Source organism: Mesoplodon mirus, assembly GCF_964341445.2.
Source record: "Mesoplodon mirus genome assembly, chromosome: 5".
Classification (NCBI taxonomy): domain Eukaryota; kingdom Metazoa; phylum Chordata; class Mammalia; order Artiodactyla; family Ziphiidae; genus Mesoplodon; species Mesoplodon mirus.
Window position 1 is genome coordinate 67,027,126 of NC_138980.1, and position 17,434 is coordinate 67,044,559.

A 17,434-nucleotide genomic window follows, 5' to 3' on the forward strand; every position below is an offset into this window, starting at 1 on the left:
CCAGCCAGAGGCAGGATGTGAATTCAGGCCCCAACTGGGTAGCATAGGGACCAGGAGGAGCACAGGGGTGAACAGGCTCCAGGACAGTCCTCTCTCACTCCAGCCGGAGCCCACCCCACCCACTGAAGGCCTGGGCACTCAAAACTCTGGGGTCACCGCAGCAGGGTGTCACCTGCCACCTGCCCAAGTTCCCATGTCTCCGCTGATCCTGCATGGGTAGTGTTGTCAGGGAAACTGAGAACACAGTTGGCTGTGGACCCCCTTGAATAATCTCTTGCTGTATTCTCCTTGCCACTCTGCTGCCCCTGGGACATAAAGTCCCCCTCCTCTGCCAGCTCTGGAAACAGCCTGTTTAGCCAGGCCTGAGACCCAGCGCGAAGTTGGGTTGCTATGTGCCAGGTCCTGCAGTCTCTCTTAAACTGGCGTTTACAGAGGTGCTCACGATGTGCCTGGACCTGTGCTGAGGGCCTTTCAGCACCACTTGATCTTCACAACCCTGCGGGACACCTGTCTCCTCACTGCTTCCCTTGCTCCTAGCCCTTCTTCCTCTCAAAACCACTGAACCTCAGGTAGCTTAGTCAGGAAAACAAAAATGTCCCAGTCTTGCTTCCTCTATCACCTTTCTCCATTAGTCAAGTTTGTCCTTGCCAGGGCTTATTTCACCTGCCATACTCCATAACCTGGGGCAGTAGAAACTGAGCTGATTACTCCCAGACAGTGCTTACAGAGGTTAGAAATAATCAGTCTGGCTACAAAACAGAGGACTTCAAGCCAGAGGGCTGCATCAACCTTGATAGGGGTAGTTAGTGCTGTACATACCTTAGAAACCCGAGTCACTTATTTGCTGGAGCACCGAGTCTTCCAAAGCCCTTACGACTTTTTTCCTTGCATTAGCTGAGGACAGAACCTATGCTTCCAGACTGTTGAGAAGATGGAGGTGGAAGAGTGCGTGTGTGGGAGGGTAGGTGCGCAGGTAGGAGTGACTTGTGTTTTCCTTGCTTTTCTTTCCATCACCAAAAGCAGGGATGATTGGCCAGGAGAAAGCTCTGAGGAAGGCCTCACGGTTCCTCACAGCACCCGCTGTGGGACCCAGAAATTGCATATTTTACAACTGTATCTGCCTAGATGCCCTGCTTGCCTGCAGAGTCTCAGGTACTGCACCTTTAGAGGGTGCCCGCTGCACTGAGCTGTAGCCCTAGTCTGCCCCAGGACACCACCCCACCCTGGGGCTTCTGCTAATCTGCCACCTGTCCCCATCCCTGCCACCCAGTGGGTGAATCTGCCTGAGAGCTCCCATACTGCCCTGGCTGAGCCGTTAGGATGCAACCCATGCTACCTTAGTCCTGGGCCATGACAGCCTCCCTGGGTACTTGAAGCCAGGGGACTGTGTACACCACAGCTTTTCTGGTACTGGTTACCCAGCAGGAGCTGGAGCAGAGATGATTCTAATACAGGTGTTTCCACACCCAGGCCACATGGGCCTTCCTGGTAACTGGCCTATACTGGCAAGCTGGGCATAAAAAGGGGGGCAGGACCATGGTTATGTAAGATGTTAATCATTAAGGGAAGCTGGATCAAGAGTATACAGAAACGGTACTACCTGACTTTTCTGTAAATCTAGAAATACTCCAAAATAAATTTTTTTTCTTTTAAAGGAGGAAAAAATTGAGAGGGATCAAAAGTGGAGTTGGGAGCAGTCAGTGCCCAGTGGGGAGCAGAGGGTCTGCAGAGGCTACTCACATTGAGTGCCTCCTTAGGGATTAAGTGCCCCCTTGTGGCCAGCCTGGGGACAGGCTGGGTTCCAGCTCCTTCTGACGCAGGCAGGGCTTTACAGATTGGCTCACACACATATCAGCCAAAAGGCTAACCATCCCATTTCCTATCTAGTGTCTCAGGAGCCAAGACCACCCTATTCAACCAGTGCCGGGAGCCTGTGCCCTGGTCCCAGGCAAGGGACTGAAGGGACTCTGCATTTCCAGAAAACTGGTTGAGTTGGAGATCAGGTCCAGGGGTCCTTCACCAGCTTGTCTTTCTTGCCTCACACAGCCCTTTGGTACCAACCTTCAATGTTCTCAGCCCCAGCTCAGGGGTGGGGCCTGCAGAGGGCCAGGTACTCAGAGCTTTGCCATGTGAATGCAAGTGCAAAGGTGGTGGTGGTGGTGAAGGGGGTTGGGGGAATGTGTGGGGAGGGGTGTATGAGCATATAGATGTGACTCAGATGCCCAGACTAGGTCATAAAGACCCAAGTAGGTCTTGGGTACAGAACCTGTGGGGAGTTGAGCAGATTCTGGAAGAGGCTCCCCATCTGCCTTCTTGCCTCTCTGCTGGAAGCAGAGAAGACAGATGCAAGATGCTTAGAGGTATGCATCCCCCTGTGCCCAACTGCCCACCAAGCCCTGGGGTCTTCTCCAGGGCCACCAGCCACACCAACCAGCAGTCCCAAATTCTAGGACAACCATATTGTACAACCCCAGGGGGGCCATTCACATGGGCTACTGGTTCTGGGCAGACAGTGGGCAAGTGGGGCTCCAAACCACACAGGGACCTGGGCAGAAATGTGAGCAGAGGCTTACTCTGCTAAAGGCTCCAGTTCCTCAGTCAGCCCCGTCCTGGAATCTGAAACCTTTTCTTGCTCAGCTCAGACATTTTAAATGATTAATCAAGGGCTTTGAAGGGGTAATTGAGCCTTATTAGGCCATTCTTACTTGTCTCTGCATCTGTGCACAGTCCCAACCCAGAGAGCTAGTAAGGAGAAGCAAACAAAAAGACTGGGGCTCCCCAGAGAGTTCTGACGTCTGGGGCCTTCTTGCTCCAGGAGCTAATTAAGGAAGCTACACCTTGGCCTCTTGTGACCAAGACCAGTGATGGGCACCCAAGCTGCTTCTCTACTAAGACCACCACAGCCAGAGCACCTCCCCGAAGTGCCCCCAGTGGAGATGACAGCTTTGCCAGAGGCAGGAGGCCTGTAGTCACCCCATCTTCTAAACCAGCATCCAAACCAACAGAAGAAGGCCAGCCTTCCAGGAGGTATCAGAGGATGCCGAACAGGCCTCCTCCTGCTCAGACCAGAGGTAGAAGAGGGGGAAAAATCTTTCCACATCTTAGGAATAAGTAAAATCTCAGGCCAGCCATAGGATGGTTCCTGCCCAGCCATAGGATGGTTCCTGCCCCTTCCATGCAGGGGCAGAGAGGAGAACACACAGCTCACTGAGGATGCACTTCAGCTTTCGTTGGGTGTGCACGTGCAGTGGGATCATTTATTACTCAAGCACAAGGGGGTTGCACTGGTGAGAAAAGGTGCCCTAAAGGCAGTGCCACTGTGCCACCTGCTCTGAAGGCCATGAGCACCAGGTAAATATATACAGAGGGGGGACAGTGAGGGGGTGAAGGTTGGCCAGGAATAGTAGAGGCAATCAAGGGTGTGTAGTTTTCACTGGAGTCTAGAGGTTAAGAGCAGGAGAGGTGAGGAATATCTTCCACTTTCCTGTTCCTCCACAGGCAGAGGAGGGATACAGGGCTGGCAGCACTGGCACAGCCTTGGCCCAGGCTCTGCGACAGCAGCTGCCTTTGCCTGCTCAGTTCGGGACCTTCCCCAGGCCACCTCAGCCTCACTGCCCTCACTACCACCTCCTTCTGCAGCTTCAGCCATGTCTCCAAGCCTCTGTCCCTGTCCCTGCTTCAGTGTCCCAAGATACCCACTGTAAGGCAGAACAGTCAGGGAGCTGGCCAGCCAATTCATTCACCCGTCCATGTATCTACTGCCTGCCACCCGACTGAACAATCATTCAGCCCACCGTCACTGTCCAGACACAATGCCAAGTGTTGTTGTGGATTGGTCTGGAAAGGGTGAGAGTTTGCTGACCTCTGTGTGGGTCACTGTTCCGAGATCTCCAGAAGTACAGCTACCGCCATCCTCTGAGGAAGCAGCTGCTGGACAAAACCAAGTGGCCATCTTGGCCAAAACCCAGCCTTTTGAGGGGTTGTTGAGGGTCTAGGGAACCCCGGCCTATCGCACCCGGAGCATCCAGAGGAGAGTGGGCCCAAGCCTCTTCCTTCCCAGGCTCAGTCACAGGCCAGCTTGTACCTTAGCCCTCTCCAACCCAGTTTTATGAACAGTAGACCTGATAGTAAAATTGTTTCATAAACAACAAAAACGGTTAAGTGCATTTGGACATGTCATACCAGTCTGGTAAGTATGACTGGACTGCCACCACCTCCTGTGGCCCTATCCTTGGGCTAGACCTGCTGGGGCCACTGGGACAGAGGTGGTTGTAGATGCTGGGACAACTGAGAACATCCTAGATGCTAGAACTGCAAGTGAAACTGCCTTGGAGGTCATGTGGCCAGTCATTTTTTGGTAAGAAAAGAATGCTGAGCCCAAAGAAGGGAGGTGGTAACTGAGGTTGCATAGTGAATTAAAGGTATGTCCTGGCCTATCACGCAACCCTCTTGCCTCCTGGCCCAGTGCTCTCTGCACATCAAGATTAGGCTCACTAGTAAGTCAGAAAGAGAAAAACAAATACCGTAGGCTAACACATATACATGGAATCTAAAAAGAAAAAAAGATGGTTCTGAAAAACCTAGGGGCAGGACAGGAATAAAGACGTAGACGTAGAGAGTGGACTTGAGGACATGGGGAGGGGGAAGGGTAAGACGGGACAAAGTGAGAGAGATGCACTGACATGTACACTACCAAATGTAAAACAGATAGCTAGTGGGAAGCAGCCGCATAGCACGGGGAGATCAGCTCCATGTGACCACCTAGAGGGGTGGGATAGGGAGGGAGATGCAAGAGGGAGGGGATATGGGCATATAAGTACAGCTATAGCTGATTCACTTTGTTATACAGCAGAAACTAACACACCATTGTAAAGCAATTATACTCCAATAAAGATGCTAAAAAAAAAAAAGATTAGGCTCACTTCAGATCAGCAGCCTGGCTGCAAGTGACCTGAAACATGGATGTGTGTGGACAGGTGAAAGGCCTCGCCTCTGTTGCCTGGTTCTCCCTTGAAATCCACTGCCTTTGTGGGAGAGCAAGATCCAGCCCTCACCCTACTCCACGGTGTGTCCGAAAGGGAGGGCAGAATGGACCTGGTCCAGCAGTCAACTGGGAGACGGAGTGAATTTCAGGGTCCCTCCTGGCAACCACTCGGTGGGTGTGTTGGCCCAGAACAAGGCACCTCCTGGGGGTGGGGTGTAGCTGGAACGTCCCCCTCAAGAAATCTACTTCAGACTTTCCTTGGGCACCCCACCACTTGAATTGCTTTATTCTCTAAGGACAAGAGCTATGTACATGGGCTCTGGAGGGGCACTGCCCAAGTGACGGTCACAGCTTCCCCATGCCCCAGCCTTCACACTTGTGAAGTGGTGGGTGGAAGCAGTGCCTAAGAGCCTATGTTTTGTGACAAAAACGTAAGAATGTAAAATGCTTGGCCCAGGGCCTGGCATGGAGTGAAGGAGGGAGGACTTAACGGGAACCACAATGTGATGACATCCTACAGGAAAAAAAATCACCAGAAATCTGTTTTCTTATTCTGAGTCTGTGTGCGGGGAGGGGCTCCTCCAACCAATCCATATTCGGATTGGTATTCGTATGTGTGGCACCAAATCATCACAGGATGACAAAAGCAGAGGAACTGGCAGTCCACATGAAGCACAGCTGCTCAGAAATGGGAAAGGAGACAACACAGGGGAGAAGCAAGGGGCTGTGTGTGTGTGTATTGGGGGCTAGGAAGGCGGAATGCAAACAATTTTAGCTGTTGAGGCCCCTCAAGAGAATAGGGTGAAATATTTGGAAACATCCCATTTCCTTAGGTAAAGGGAGTAAAGAAATGCTCATACATACACGTGAGCATTTGCTTGGACGTGATGGGTCTATGGCTAGCATTAAGACAATGCAGACACTAAGGCCAGTAGAAGAACATAATATGAAAGAGAACAGTCAACAAGGGATGTACACATTAAAAAGACTTAAAACTGAAGAGTAGGGTGTTTCTCCTTATACCTTAAAGCCAGTCAAATGTGATCAGTTCACAACTCAAAACCTCGAAAATTCCAGCAGGACGGGTGGACTTGTTCATTGAATCTCAGGAAAAGGACTAAATTCTCTGGGGATAAGAGAGTGTCTTTCGAGAAACAGTTCCCTCCAATCTGTTTTTTAGTCTAGGAAATGTGCAGAAATGGGGTAAAGGAGCTGATAGCGTTTTCTGTCCACCGTCACAAAACATTAAAGTGAAAGGACCATACTCCTCCCACCTCCCAAATGGAGATGCCGCAGAAGGCAGGGAGGTTGCCGAGGAGCTTGAACAGGGTGTGTGACAGCGCACAAGTGTCGCCTCTTCGTCACGCGGAACTCAATGCGATGCTGGAAGTTGCCAGTTTGGGTGTGCGTGGCTGGAGATCCAGCAGTGCTCGGTACTTTCCAGTAAAGGCCATGCTGTTCTACAAGCGGGAGATTGGAACTCACTCACCCCACTTACATAACAGAAAAAATAAAGGCTTGTTTTTTTACCCTGTACTGACAAGAGGTCAAGACCAGGGCCTGCAGACCTGAGCTGAGAGGTCCTGGCTCTATTCTGCCATAGCTGGGTGACTTTGGGTTAAGTCACCTGACTTCTTAGAGCCCCTGCATCCTCCTCCATAGGAAGAAAAGACAGTTTTGGAAGCTACTGCCTTAGATGGCATGGGAAAATGGGATGAGGACAAAGGTGAATATCATTATTAAGATGGGACCAAACAAAAATCTCAATTTACAAACAGCCAAGTTTCACCATGGGGTGAGATCATATAGTACATTTCAAACGTTATCTTTCATAATCTGATAGACATTCCACTGTTAATGTTCATAGAGCTAAAGACCTAAGAGGTGCCAGGCATTCCAGTGCAGCCTCTACAACTGTGTTTGCTGGCCCAGCAGCACGCACAGAGCTTGGTCTTGACCACACAGCCACAGGGAGCAGCCCAGGCCCAGGAGCAGGCAGGGCCGGCACATCCACAGAAATACCACAGGCTGACACGAGGGCCCAGCAGCTTGGGGGTGGGGTACTCTATCCAGATGAGCTTATACAACGAAAAACTTATTTAGGGTGGTTTTTTTTTTTTTTTTTTTTTTTTGGTAAATCTGAGGAGATAACCAAGAACTGCTGCTTCCGCTGATGAGAGAAGAAAGTAAGTGACCAAAAGGGAAGCTCAAATGGTTGGCTAGGGTGACAGAAGACTTCAGCAAGTAATCTCATATACCCTGAGGCGAAGAGACAGAACAGCCGGTGTTAGTTTGGGGACGTGTGCAGCGCTCCCTCAGCACCTGCTCTTCCTTTCCAAGTCTGCCTGTGCCATTGCCTCAGACCACAGGAACCATGGGTGTGAGCTGGGGAAGGTCAAACAGATGAGCATGGGAAGCCCTGATGTCATGGGTAGTGTTACTACAGAAGAAAGGAGGAAGCAGTTCATTATCTCATGACATATCATGAATATACTTCTAATGTGGCTGTTTGAGAAATAAATATGAGTGAGTCTCTTATGCCAGGCAGAAATTAAGGAAAATCTAGAGAATTGGATCATGCCCAGTACACGACAGTTCTATGACCCTGTGGCAGAGGTGTAAAGAGCCCAAGGCAGGGAGATTCCTCTAATGACTGGCAAGTCTTGCTCTACCTGCTCAGGAGGGAGACAGATGGAGACCAAGGTTGTGAATGATGGTGGCTGACCTGCCCTAGAACATGACCTGGCCCACAAGCCCCTCAACATACTGGTCATCTTTTCATGGCTGTTCCTGCCCAATTCGATGTAGACATACCTCATTACCGCCAAACTTCAAAAGACACCAATATAATCAATTATAAGCTGGAATAATCACAACATAGCAAATGAAGGAGCAGGCTGCTTTGCTTCTTTAGAGGTTATGGCACATAAGAGGGAGCAAGTCATGCCATTTAAATACCCACCAGGCCTTCTAATCATAATCCCAGCAGTATTTTTTGTAGATAAGCTGATTCTGAAATTTATGGAAAGGCAAGAGAACTAGAATAACTAAAATAATTTTGAAAAATAAAGTTGGAGGACTCATACTACCTTATTTCAAGGTTAATATAAAGCTACAAGGGGCTTCCCTGGTGGCGCAGTGGTTGGGAGTCCGCCTGCCGATGCAGGGGACGCGGGTTCGTGCCCCGGTCCAGGAGGATCCCACATGCCGCGGAGTGGCTGGGCCCGTGAGCCATGGCCGCTGAACCTGCGCGTCCGGAGCCTTGCTCCGCAACAAGAGAGGCCACAACAGAGAGGCCCGCGTACCGCAAAAAAAAAAAAAAAAAGCTACAATAGTCAAGACGGTTATGGTATTGGTGAAGGAACTGAAAGATCAAAGGAGCTAGAGAGGACGGTAATAAACACGGCCAACTGACGTTTGACAAACATGCAAAAGCAATTCTATGGAGAAATAGTCTTTTCAAACAAATGTTGAAAAAACTGGCACACAAAAACCTCAACCATTTTAAGCCTCACATTTTATGTAAAAAGTAACCTAAAATGGATCAAAGATCTAAATGTAAAACACAAAACTGTAAAGCTTTCAGAAGAAGACATGGAAGAGAATCTTCATGACCTGGAATTAGGCAAAGAGTTCTGAGACCTAACAACAAAAGCATGATAATTTGGACTTAATCAAAATTTAAAACTTTTGCTCCACAGAAGAATTTGTTAAGGAGATGAAAAGACAAGCTACAGACTGGGAGACAATATATGCAAATAATATCCAACACAGGCCTTTATCTAGAACATATAAAGACCCTCAAAACTCCACAATAAGAAAACAACTCAACTTATAAGTGGGTAAAAGACTCGAACAGGGCTTCCCTGGTGGCGCAGTGGTTGAGAATCTGCCTGCCAATGCAGGGGACACGGGTTCGAGCCCTGGTCTGGGAAGATCCCACATGCCGCGGAGCAACTAGCCCCGTGAGCCACAATTACTGAGCCTGCTCGTCTGGAGCCTGTGCTCTGCAACAAGAGAGGCTGCGATAGTGAGAGGCCCACACACCGCGATGAGGAGTGGCCCCCGCTCGCCGCAACTAGACAAAGTCCTCGCACAGAAACGAAGACCCAACACAGCCATAAATTAAAAAAAAAAAAGACTCGAACAGACACTTCACCAAATAGGAAGTGTAAGAAGGGCGAATACATACACAACAACATCGTTAGCCATTTTAAAAATGCAAATTAAAACTACAAGGATTAAAATGTAGATAATGGAAAATTAAATTACATTTGAGGGCAGCTTGAGTATGATATGTAATTTTAAAATAAATACAATCCTTGTTTAATTAAGAAAAAAAAACCTACAAGGAGATACCACTACACACCTATCAGAATGGCTAAAATTAAAATCAGTGACTATATGTGCTGACAAGGATACAGAGCAACTGGAACCCTCATTCATTGCTGATGGGGATGCATAATGGTACAGCCACTCTGAAAAACAGTAGCAGTTTCTTAAAGTTAAATATACACTTAATCATTTAAGCCAGAAATTTCACTCATTAGAGAAATGAAAACTTACGTTCAAAAACCTGTACATAATTTATAATCACCAAAAAGTGAAAACAACCCAAATGTCCTTTAACAGGTGAATGAATAAACTGTTACCTCCAGACAATGGAATACTACTCAGCAATAAAGTACCCCCCAGATCTTCAGAAAATACACCAGCAGTTACACTCTGATAATTCTGCTTATAAGGCAGTACCCCAGAGGCAAAACCCATCCAGCCTAACTCTACCTTAGCCAAATGTAGTGGAAAATCCAGAACGACCTAAGGCTTTCAGATGCATTCCTCAGGTCCCTGGGATTCTATAAAAAGATAAGGGATGGCCTGTCCTTGCCTCAACTGCAATTCCGTAGTATTATTCCACACTGGAGTTGCATGGAGAGTTTCTTATAAAACAATTTATATTAGAAAAATCTGAAAACTATCAGAAAGGCTGAAATGGTGGTCATGACGGGTCTATACTTGCTGGTGTTCAGAAGGGCCTCCCCAGCAAGGATAGTCACATGGTTGATAATCTACGTGCTGGACCCTCCAACAGCCACCCCAGGGGACACAGTCTGCTTGAGGAGCAGTGTCTTCTCTGTCCAGGCTCAAAGCTGAGTGACAATAACCTGACTCCCTTACTTGGTGTCTGACCCTCCTGGAACTTGTTTTTTTGCATGGTTCTCTCCAGTTTACCAGAGGCTTTGAGCCTTCATTGTGCCCAGCTGGTTCTTTGCACTCTGAGCTTGTCTCTTCCACGCCTACACAAATGCCTGCCTTCCTCCAATCCTGTATTCTGGTCCTAGCAATCTTGTCTTTCCCTCTGTTGGTGTCCTTCACAGAATAGGAACTGGAGGGAAGTCCACTCCTCAGTGACAATAGTGTGGCTAAGTCCAATGCACATTTTTGAGTTCTAACCTGACCTCCCAGCAATATTTGATGGTACTGATCACTCCCTTAATACAAATTCTTCTACTTTCAGGACATCCCATTCTCCTGGTTTTCCATCTTTGACTCCTTTGCAGTTTCATCATCTACAGGTCCAAGTCAGTTTTCCTTAAAGCTCAGCCCTACACTGCCACCTTCTCTTTTCCCTCCACATTTCTACCTGATGTGATCTCATTCACTCCCACAGTTCTAGTTACTACCAATATGCCAGTGCCTTCCACATTTAAATCTCCAGCCCAACCTCTTCTACAAGCTCCAGGTGTATATACAACTGCTTACCTGACATCTCTACTTGAATGTCTCATAAACACCTCAATCTAACCCAACACATTCAGAGCCCAACATTATTTTCTTCCTCCTGAGCAAATATACTCCTTTCCTTTGTTTCCAACCTCCACAAACACCACCATTAGGCAACTAGTTCCAGTCAGAATCTCAGGAGTCATCCCCACTCCGTCTCTTCAATCCCCATATCCAATCCATCTACAAGTCCTGTGATATTACTTCCAAATTTCTCAAGTACGTTCATATCTTTCCATCATCACCATGTGAACTTGTGCCTCAAGCCATTCTCGACATGGAAGCCAAAGGGGGCTCTTAAAAATGCACATTTGATCATGTCATCCCTTTGCTTAAAATCCTTCAATGGGGGCTTCCCTGGTGGTGCAGAGGTTGAGAGTCCGCCTGCCGATGCAGGGGACACGGGTTTGCGCCCCGGTCCGGGAGGATCCCGCGTGCCATGGAGCGGCTGGGCCCGTGGGCCATGGCCGCTGGGCCTGCGCGTCCAGAGCCTGTGCTCCGCAACGGGAGAGGGCACAGCAGTGAGAGGCCTGCGTACCGCAAAAAAAAAAAAAAAAAAAAAAAAAAAAATCCTTCAATGGCTTCCCACTGCTCACAGGACAAAAACCAAAATCTCTAAGTGGGGCTGTGAGCCCCCTGTCTTGCCCCTGCCTGTTCTTCATGTGTTCCCAACATCCCATTGTTCTTTGCCACACCAGTTTCCTCTTCTAGTTTCTCAAATGAGGCATGTTCTCCCCTGCCATTGGGCCTATGCACCTGCTTTTCCTACAATTGTTTTGCCTATTAACAGCTATTCATCTTTCAGCACCCTCCCAGACTGTGCAGACTGTCCTCTTTTCATATGTTTTCATAGCAATACATATCTTCTTTTCATAGGAAAGCAGAATGTCAGTAATACCTGTGGGACTATTTAATGTCTGGTTCCCTCCCTAGAGTGTAAGCCCCATGGGGGCAGGGATGGGGTCTGTTCTCTGTGGTCCATCACCTAACACACTGGAGATATTCAGCATCTACTGAATGTCAGTCGGAGGGCGATTGCCTGGGAGTACACTTGGGGCAGATTGAAGAACTGCTCCTCCCACAGTTTAAAGTGTCCCAAGGCAATGTTGTGATAAAACTGGGTTAAAAGAGTCCATTTACAATAGCATCAAGACTGCAGGGTACCTGAGAAGACTTCCAGTTTTAAAGACCAACAAAGGACGTGCGAAAGCTACGTGAGGAAATTATAAGATTTTTATCTAAGGACATAAAAGAAGTCCAAACAAATGAAGGGATACCATGTTCCAGACAGGAAGACAACACTCTTAAATACATCAACTCTTCCCCCCAATTACTCTATAAATTACATGCTGTTCCGATTAAAGCCAAACATGGTAGTTTTCCATAGAAACTGACAGACTCATCCTAAAATCCAGATTACAGTAAAAGAGTAAAAGGCTAAGAATATCCAAGAAAATTCTAAAGAAGAAAAAGGAGTATGTGTGTATGCATGTCCTGGGGGCAGGGAAGATGCTTGTCACACCAGACTTCTGATTCTAGTCCATTTATATGTAGGAACTTGTTATATGACAAATCTCATTTCAAATCAGTGGGGAAAGGGTGCCCTAATCAATAAATGGTGCTGGAACTATCAAAATGGAAAAAGAAAACCAGAACCCTATCCTACACCATGATCAAACACAAATTTAGGTGGACTAAAGACTATGTGAAAGAGCTTCCCTGGTGGCGCAGTGGTTAAGAATCCGCCTGCCAATGCAGGGGACGTGGGTTCGAGCCCTGGTCCGGGAAGATCCCACATGCCGCGGAGCAACTAAGCCTGTGCTCTAGAGCCTGCGAGGCACAACTACTGAAGCCCGCGTGCCTAGAGCCTGCGCTCTGTAACAAGAGAAGCCGCTGCAGTGAGAAGCCCGTGCACTGCAATGAAGAGTAGTCCCTGCTCACCACAACTAGAGAAAGCCCGCGTGCAGCAATGGAGACCAAATGCAGCAAAAAAAAAAAAAAAAAAAAAGTGAAAAAGTTTTAGAAGAAAATATAGGCTTATCTTTGCAATCTTGGAATAGAAAATGATTTTTCAAAGATTACAACACACAAAAGCATGAGGGAAAGATTGATAAACATGACATTTAGAAACTTTCGGGACTTCCCTGGTGGCACAGTGGTTAAGATCCACCTGCCAATGTAGGGGACAGGAGTTCGATCCCTGGTCCGGGAAGATCCCATATGCCATGGAGCAGCTAAGCCTGTGCACCACAACTACTGAGCCTGTGCTCTAGAGCCCGTGCACCCTAGAACCCGCACATAGCAATTACTGAAGCCCACATGCTGCCAACTACTGAGTCCACGTGCTGCAACTACTGAAGCCCATGTGCCGCAACAAGAGAAGCCACTGCAATGAGAAGCCTGCGCACTGCAACGAAGAGTAGACCCTGCTCGCCACAACTAGAGAAAGCCCACGTGCAGCAACGAAGACGCAACGAAGACCCAACGCAGCCAAAAATAATAAAATAGAAAATAAACAAAACTTTCATACTAGAAAATACACTATAAAAAGGTTAAGAGACAGACAAGAAGAAGGTATTTCCAAGCCTATACAAGTGACAAATATTAGTGTGTGGAATATTTAACGATTCCCTACAAATCAGTAAGAGGAGACAAACGAATAGAAAAAACGGGCTAAGGATATGTAACAATTCACAAGATTTGTAAAGGCAAATCAAAAACATCTATTTATGTTCAAGGTCACTAGTAAGGAGGAAGGTAAGTTAAAATAGTGAGATACCATTTCACACCTATCATAGATGCTAAAATTTTGAAGTCTGTAGATTAGGTAATTTTTAAAGAAAGATAAAAAGTAAACTGTGCAGCACTAGTTGTTTATTCCAGTAACAGAAGGTAGCAGGCCTGCAGGGAGGACTTGGGTCTCGGCTGCTCAGTCCAAGTTGTCCAGGAGGCAGCAGCAGCAGAGAGCAGCCCAGCACGCGGCCAGGGCCGCCAGACACCCGGTGTCGTCCGTCTTCCTTTCCTGCTCCAACACGTACACTGGGGGGCAGGGGAGGGGCGGGGGCGGGGAGAGAGAGACCCAGTCAGAGGGGACAGGAGCAGCCGTGTCCTGTGCTGCTCAAGCACCTAGCACAACCTGTGGAGACCTGTTGGAGGTCTCCCTCTCTCTCCAGACTGTCAGCTCCGTGAAGGCAGAGCCACGGTATCTGGTTCCCCGCTCCATCCCCGCTCCAGTGTCCGGCCCACATCAGGTAGTTTCCTGGATGTGTGAACGAAGGTGACATCTGCTCAGCAGCTGTCAGACCACTGTTTCCTGCCACCTCCCCTTCCCCAAGCTGACTACGAAACCCAACCCAGCACTTTACTTGACGCATCAAAGTGATCCAGTTTGCGGTGAGGCCTGCCCTACAGCCTGATGTGGCAGGGACTGGCTGAAAGCTTTACACATTATCTCATTTAATCCTCACAACAGCTCTGTTACTATCATTTGTAACTCTCAAAATCTGTTTGCAGGAGTGTGAATTGGTAGAAACCCCTTGGGAGGGGGCGGGGAGGAGTGATGCATACAACTTTGACCCAGAAAATCTGTATCTAGGGTTTTTCTACAGAAATAATTGTCCCGTTGTTCAAAAATATGTGTACATTGTGACTGCTGCTGTATCAAAATAACCCCAAACTAGCAACAACCTTGATGTCTGTCACCTGGAGACTGATTAGGTAAGCTAATGCATACATAGAATAGAATACTAAATGGCCATTAAAAAGAACGAGATGGTTCTTCCATGTTGCCAGTAAATTAAGAAAGGGATAAAAGGTATATAGCAGTGCATTGTTATTTTGGTACAATTAAAAGGATATATACACACACATACACATACAGATTTCTGAAAGAATGCAAGAAAGAAAGGTCAGAGTGTGGGAGGGGTGGGGGCTTTTACTCTGCTTTGCATTTTACATTTTTCTCAAATCCAGGCTTGTCCGGTTCCAAAGCCACACTCAAAAGCCGCTCCTCCACTGTCACTGCCAGGGTACTGTAGGCAGGAGGGCTGGCTGTCCAGTTTCAGCAGAGCTCGGACCTCTTCTAGCCTCTGCCACAGTGCTAGCTCCAGGGGCTTTCTTTGGGGGCAGCTGGCAACCACTGATCTGGGCTCCCTGGTGGCACTGGCCTCAGTCCTGGATGCCTTCCCCAATGTCACAGTTACCTACTGACCCTCCTCGGCCCAGCTCCCCTAACCTGTGCTCCCAGTTATGTCGCTCCCTTCACGGCCTGTGACCTTCAGTTTCACCCATCAGATTTGCCTTCAATGCAGTTCTGACTCCCCTCAGGCCTTGCTGACTCAGCCCTGGGCACACACTGGGGTTCCTACTGGGCAAACCTGGCAAGCAGCAGCTGTATCAAATCACCACTCCTCCCTGCAAGGAGCTCGGAGACCAGAGGGTCCTTGCGCTGGTGCAATTCCTAAGACTGAGCCCCATAAGCCAGAAACACTCCCACGCCAGGTCCCCAACAGCCCTACTTGCCACTCCTTCCCTCTCCAGCAACACGAGCTGGTGGCATTTCCCAAACCAATCCCAGCCTCTTCTCTTCCTCCCCTTTGGGTTTGAGCAGGTAGTCAGAAGCCCACCGGAGCCTGGTCCTGCAGAAAGAGGGCACCGAGGAGCAGGTACAGTGAGTCTAGCCTTTGCAAACCCCTGGGGAGTCCATGGTCCGCCAAGGGCCACCTTCAGGTCCCTCACCACCCCCCACCCCGGCTCCCCTCTCTCCGTCACCAGTGTGAGCGCCAGCATCATGCCCTTCTTTCTCCTCCCACTTCCTCAGCAGAGCCCCGCGCTGCTGCTGTCCGCCCTACCAGCCTGTTCCCTCAGCAGCGCTGTCGGCAACTTTAGTGCCTTCGCACCTGACCCTGAAAGCAGCACCTGACCCTGAAAGCAGCGCCCGCCCCAGCCCTTGGCTTTTTCTTGACCCCAGCAACACAGTCCCTGGGCTCATCCTCCACTCCTTTGTCCTGGAAGTATCCCCTCCACATTTCTGCTCTGCCTCTGGGGCCCTCCAGCAGCACCCCAGAGTGCTGGGACGTGGGATAGATGCCTTCTCACCAAGGCACCTGCCTGCTGCTCCCAGACTCAGCCCTCATCACCCTTTTCTTCACCATCATTGGACTGAAGTCTGTAGATCCCTGCACATTCACAGGCAGAGAACACACTGTGGGGTCCCATTTCATAGAGGAGGCAACTGCATGAGGGAAGGCTACGTGGTCCGTCCAGAGTCAACTAGAAGGTAGCACTGACACGCCAGTTTCCCGGCTCCTCACATGGCACACTCCCACTGTTCTACACCCTCCTGCCCATCGAGTCGCTCCTTTGCTTACAGACATCCAGGCTCCTCCTTCCTACAGCGCTTTCTCCGTGGCCATCTAGACTGTTCAGTCACGCTGCATGGATCCCACGGGTCTGTATCCGGCCACGTTCAGCAACCCCGCTACCGAGCCCTACCTATAAGGGCCTCGGGCACCTCACAGCCAAATTCCCTTGCTTTTGCAAGACTCAGATCGGATCTACCTGCCCCCACGAGGAAGGCTGCTTGTCAGCAGGCACAGCCCAGCCCTGGCTCAGCGAGCGTCATACCGCACTAGAGCACCTGAAGGTCTCCTGAAAGGGAGTGGGGCCAATGCCTCCCCTTCATGAGTCAGGAAACCCAATTCCAGGTGCGTGCACAGTGTGAAGGCTGGTACTTGTCTAACTAATAATCCAAAGAAAAGTATTCATTCTATGGGCTGAAATTCCTCTGGGCTTCAAACACGGAGGCCTGTATTTGGTGGCCACAGAACTCTGGTCTCTGTGGAAAGCAGGGTGAGGACAGCTTTGCCGTGAGGAGGCAGGAGCCCACTTAGGGCCGTATTCACGGAGCAGAGAGACAACCGCCTTGAACCCCAGTGATGCTGATGGCTGCAGCGGGCAAGGTGTGCATCAGCACATCCCTCCCGCAGGCAGAGACCGCCTAGCACAGACCCAGCCCGTGCTCTGTGCCCTACCCGACAGCACACAAAAAGACAACCCAGTGCAGGGGGCACTGGCTGTGTTCTCAGAAAAGCTCGTCCCCATCTCCCCAGCCCTCCCTCCTCCTTGCTAAAGCGGCCCCAGAGGCTCCAACAACTCTTCGCAGGAACCCAAGATTCAGCAGGAGGGGCGGTGGGATGGGTAGGCAGTGGGGTGTCAGCAGAGCCTAGAGATGGGAAGTTTGGAGAGAAGCAGGGAAGAAACCCTTCCCTACCTGATACTGCTGCCCCAGTCCAGGTCACAATTCCCAAAGACACACTACTCCAGTCTAGTGGGAGGCACCACAATTAGAATTTAGGAACAGAGATTTTAATAAGCCATATCAAATTGAGTTTAAATATAGGCTCATCTAACTCACTGGCCATGTAACCTTGGGCAGGTAACAACCTCTCTTAGCCTCAGCTTCCTGTGCTGTAAAACAGGAGTAATGTCAGTAATCTGTACCCCACAGAAAATGAAGAGGCTTGCTGGGAAAATGAAGAGATCAGGCATGCAAAATGCTAACACCACAGTGCCTAGCACGTTGTCAAACGTTCAATAAATGCTCACTGGTGTTATTACTGTTATTCAAATGAGGGACTCTCAGGCAGACCCCTCCCAGGACTGACT

At 49.2% G+C, this 17,434-nt stretch overlaps 1 protein-coding gene across 3 annotated transcripts in view; it reads right to left on the reverse strand.

The window, feature by feature from the left end:
* CYSTM1 (cysteine rich transmembrane module containing 1) overlaps positions 1-17,434 on the reverse strand; it is a 71,465-nt gene that overhangs the window by 1,815 nt on the left and 52,216 nt on the right. For 2 of the 3 annotated variants that reach the window (XM_082620610.1, XM_082620611.1), the window contains exon 3: positions 13,623-13,807. The exons of the other annotated variant lie outside the window; for it this stretch is intronic. In XM_082620610.1, the coding sequence (XP_082476736.1) occupies positions 13,698-13,807 (110 nt within the window). In that variant the 3' untranslated portion in view covers positions 13,623-13,697. Of the gene's footprint in view, positions 1-13,622; positions 13,808-17,434 lie in introns of those variants that run through there. 3 annotated transcript variants of the gene reach the window in all.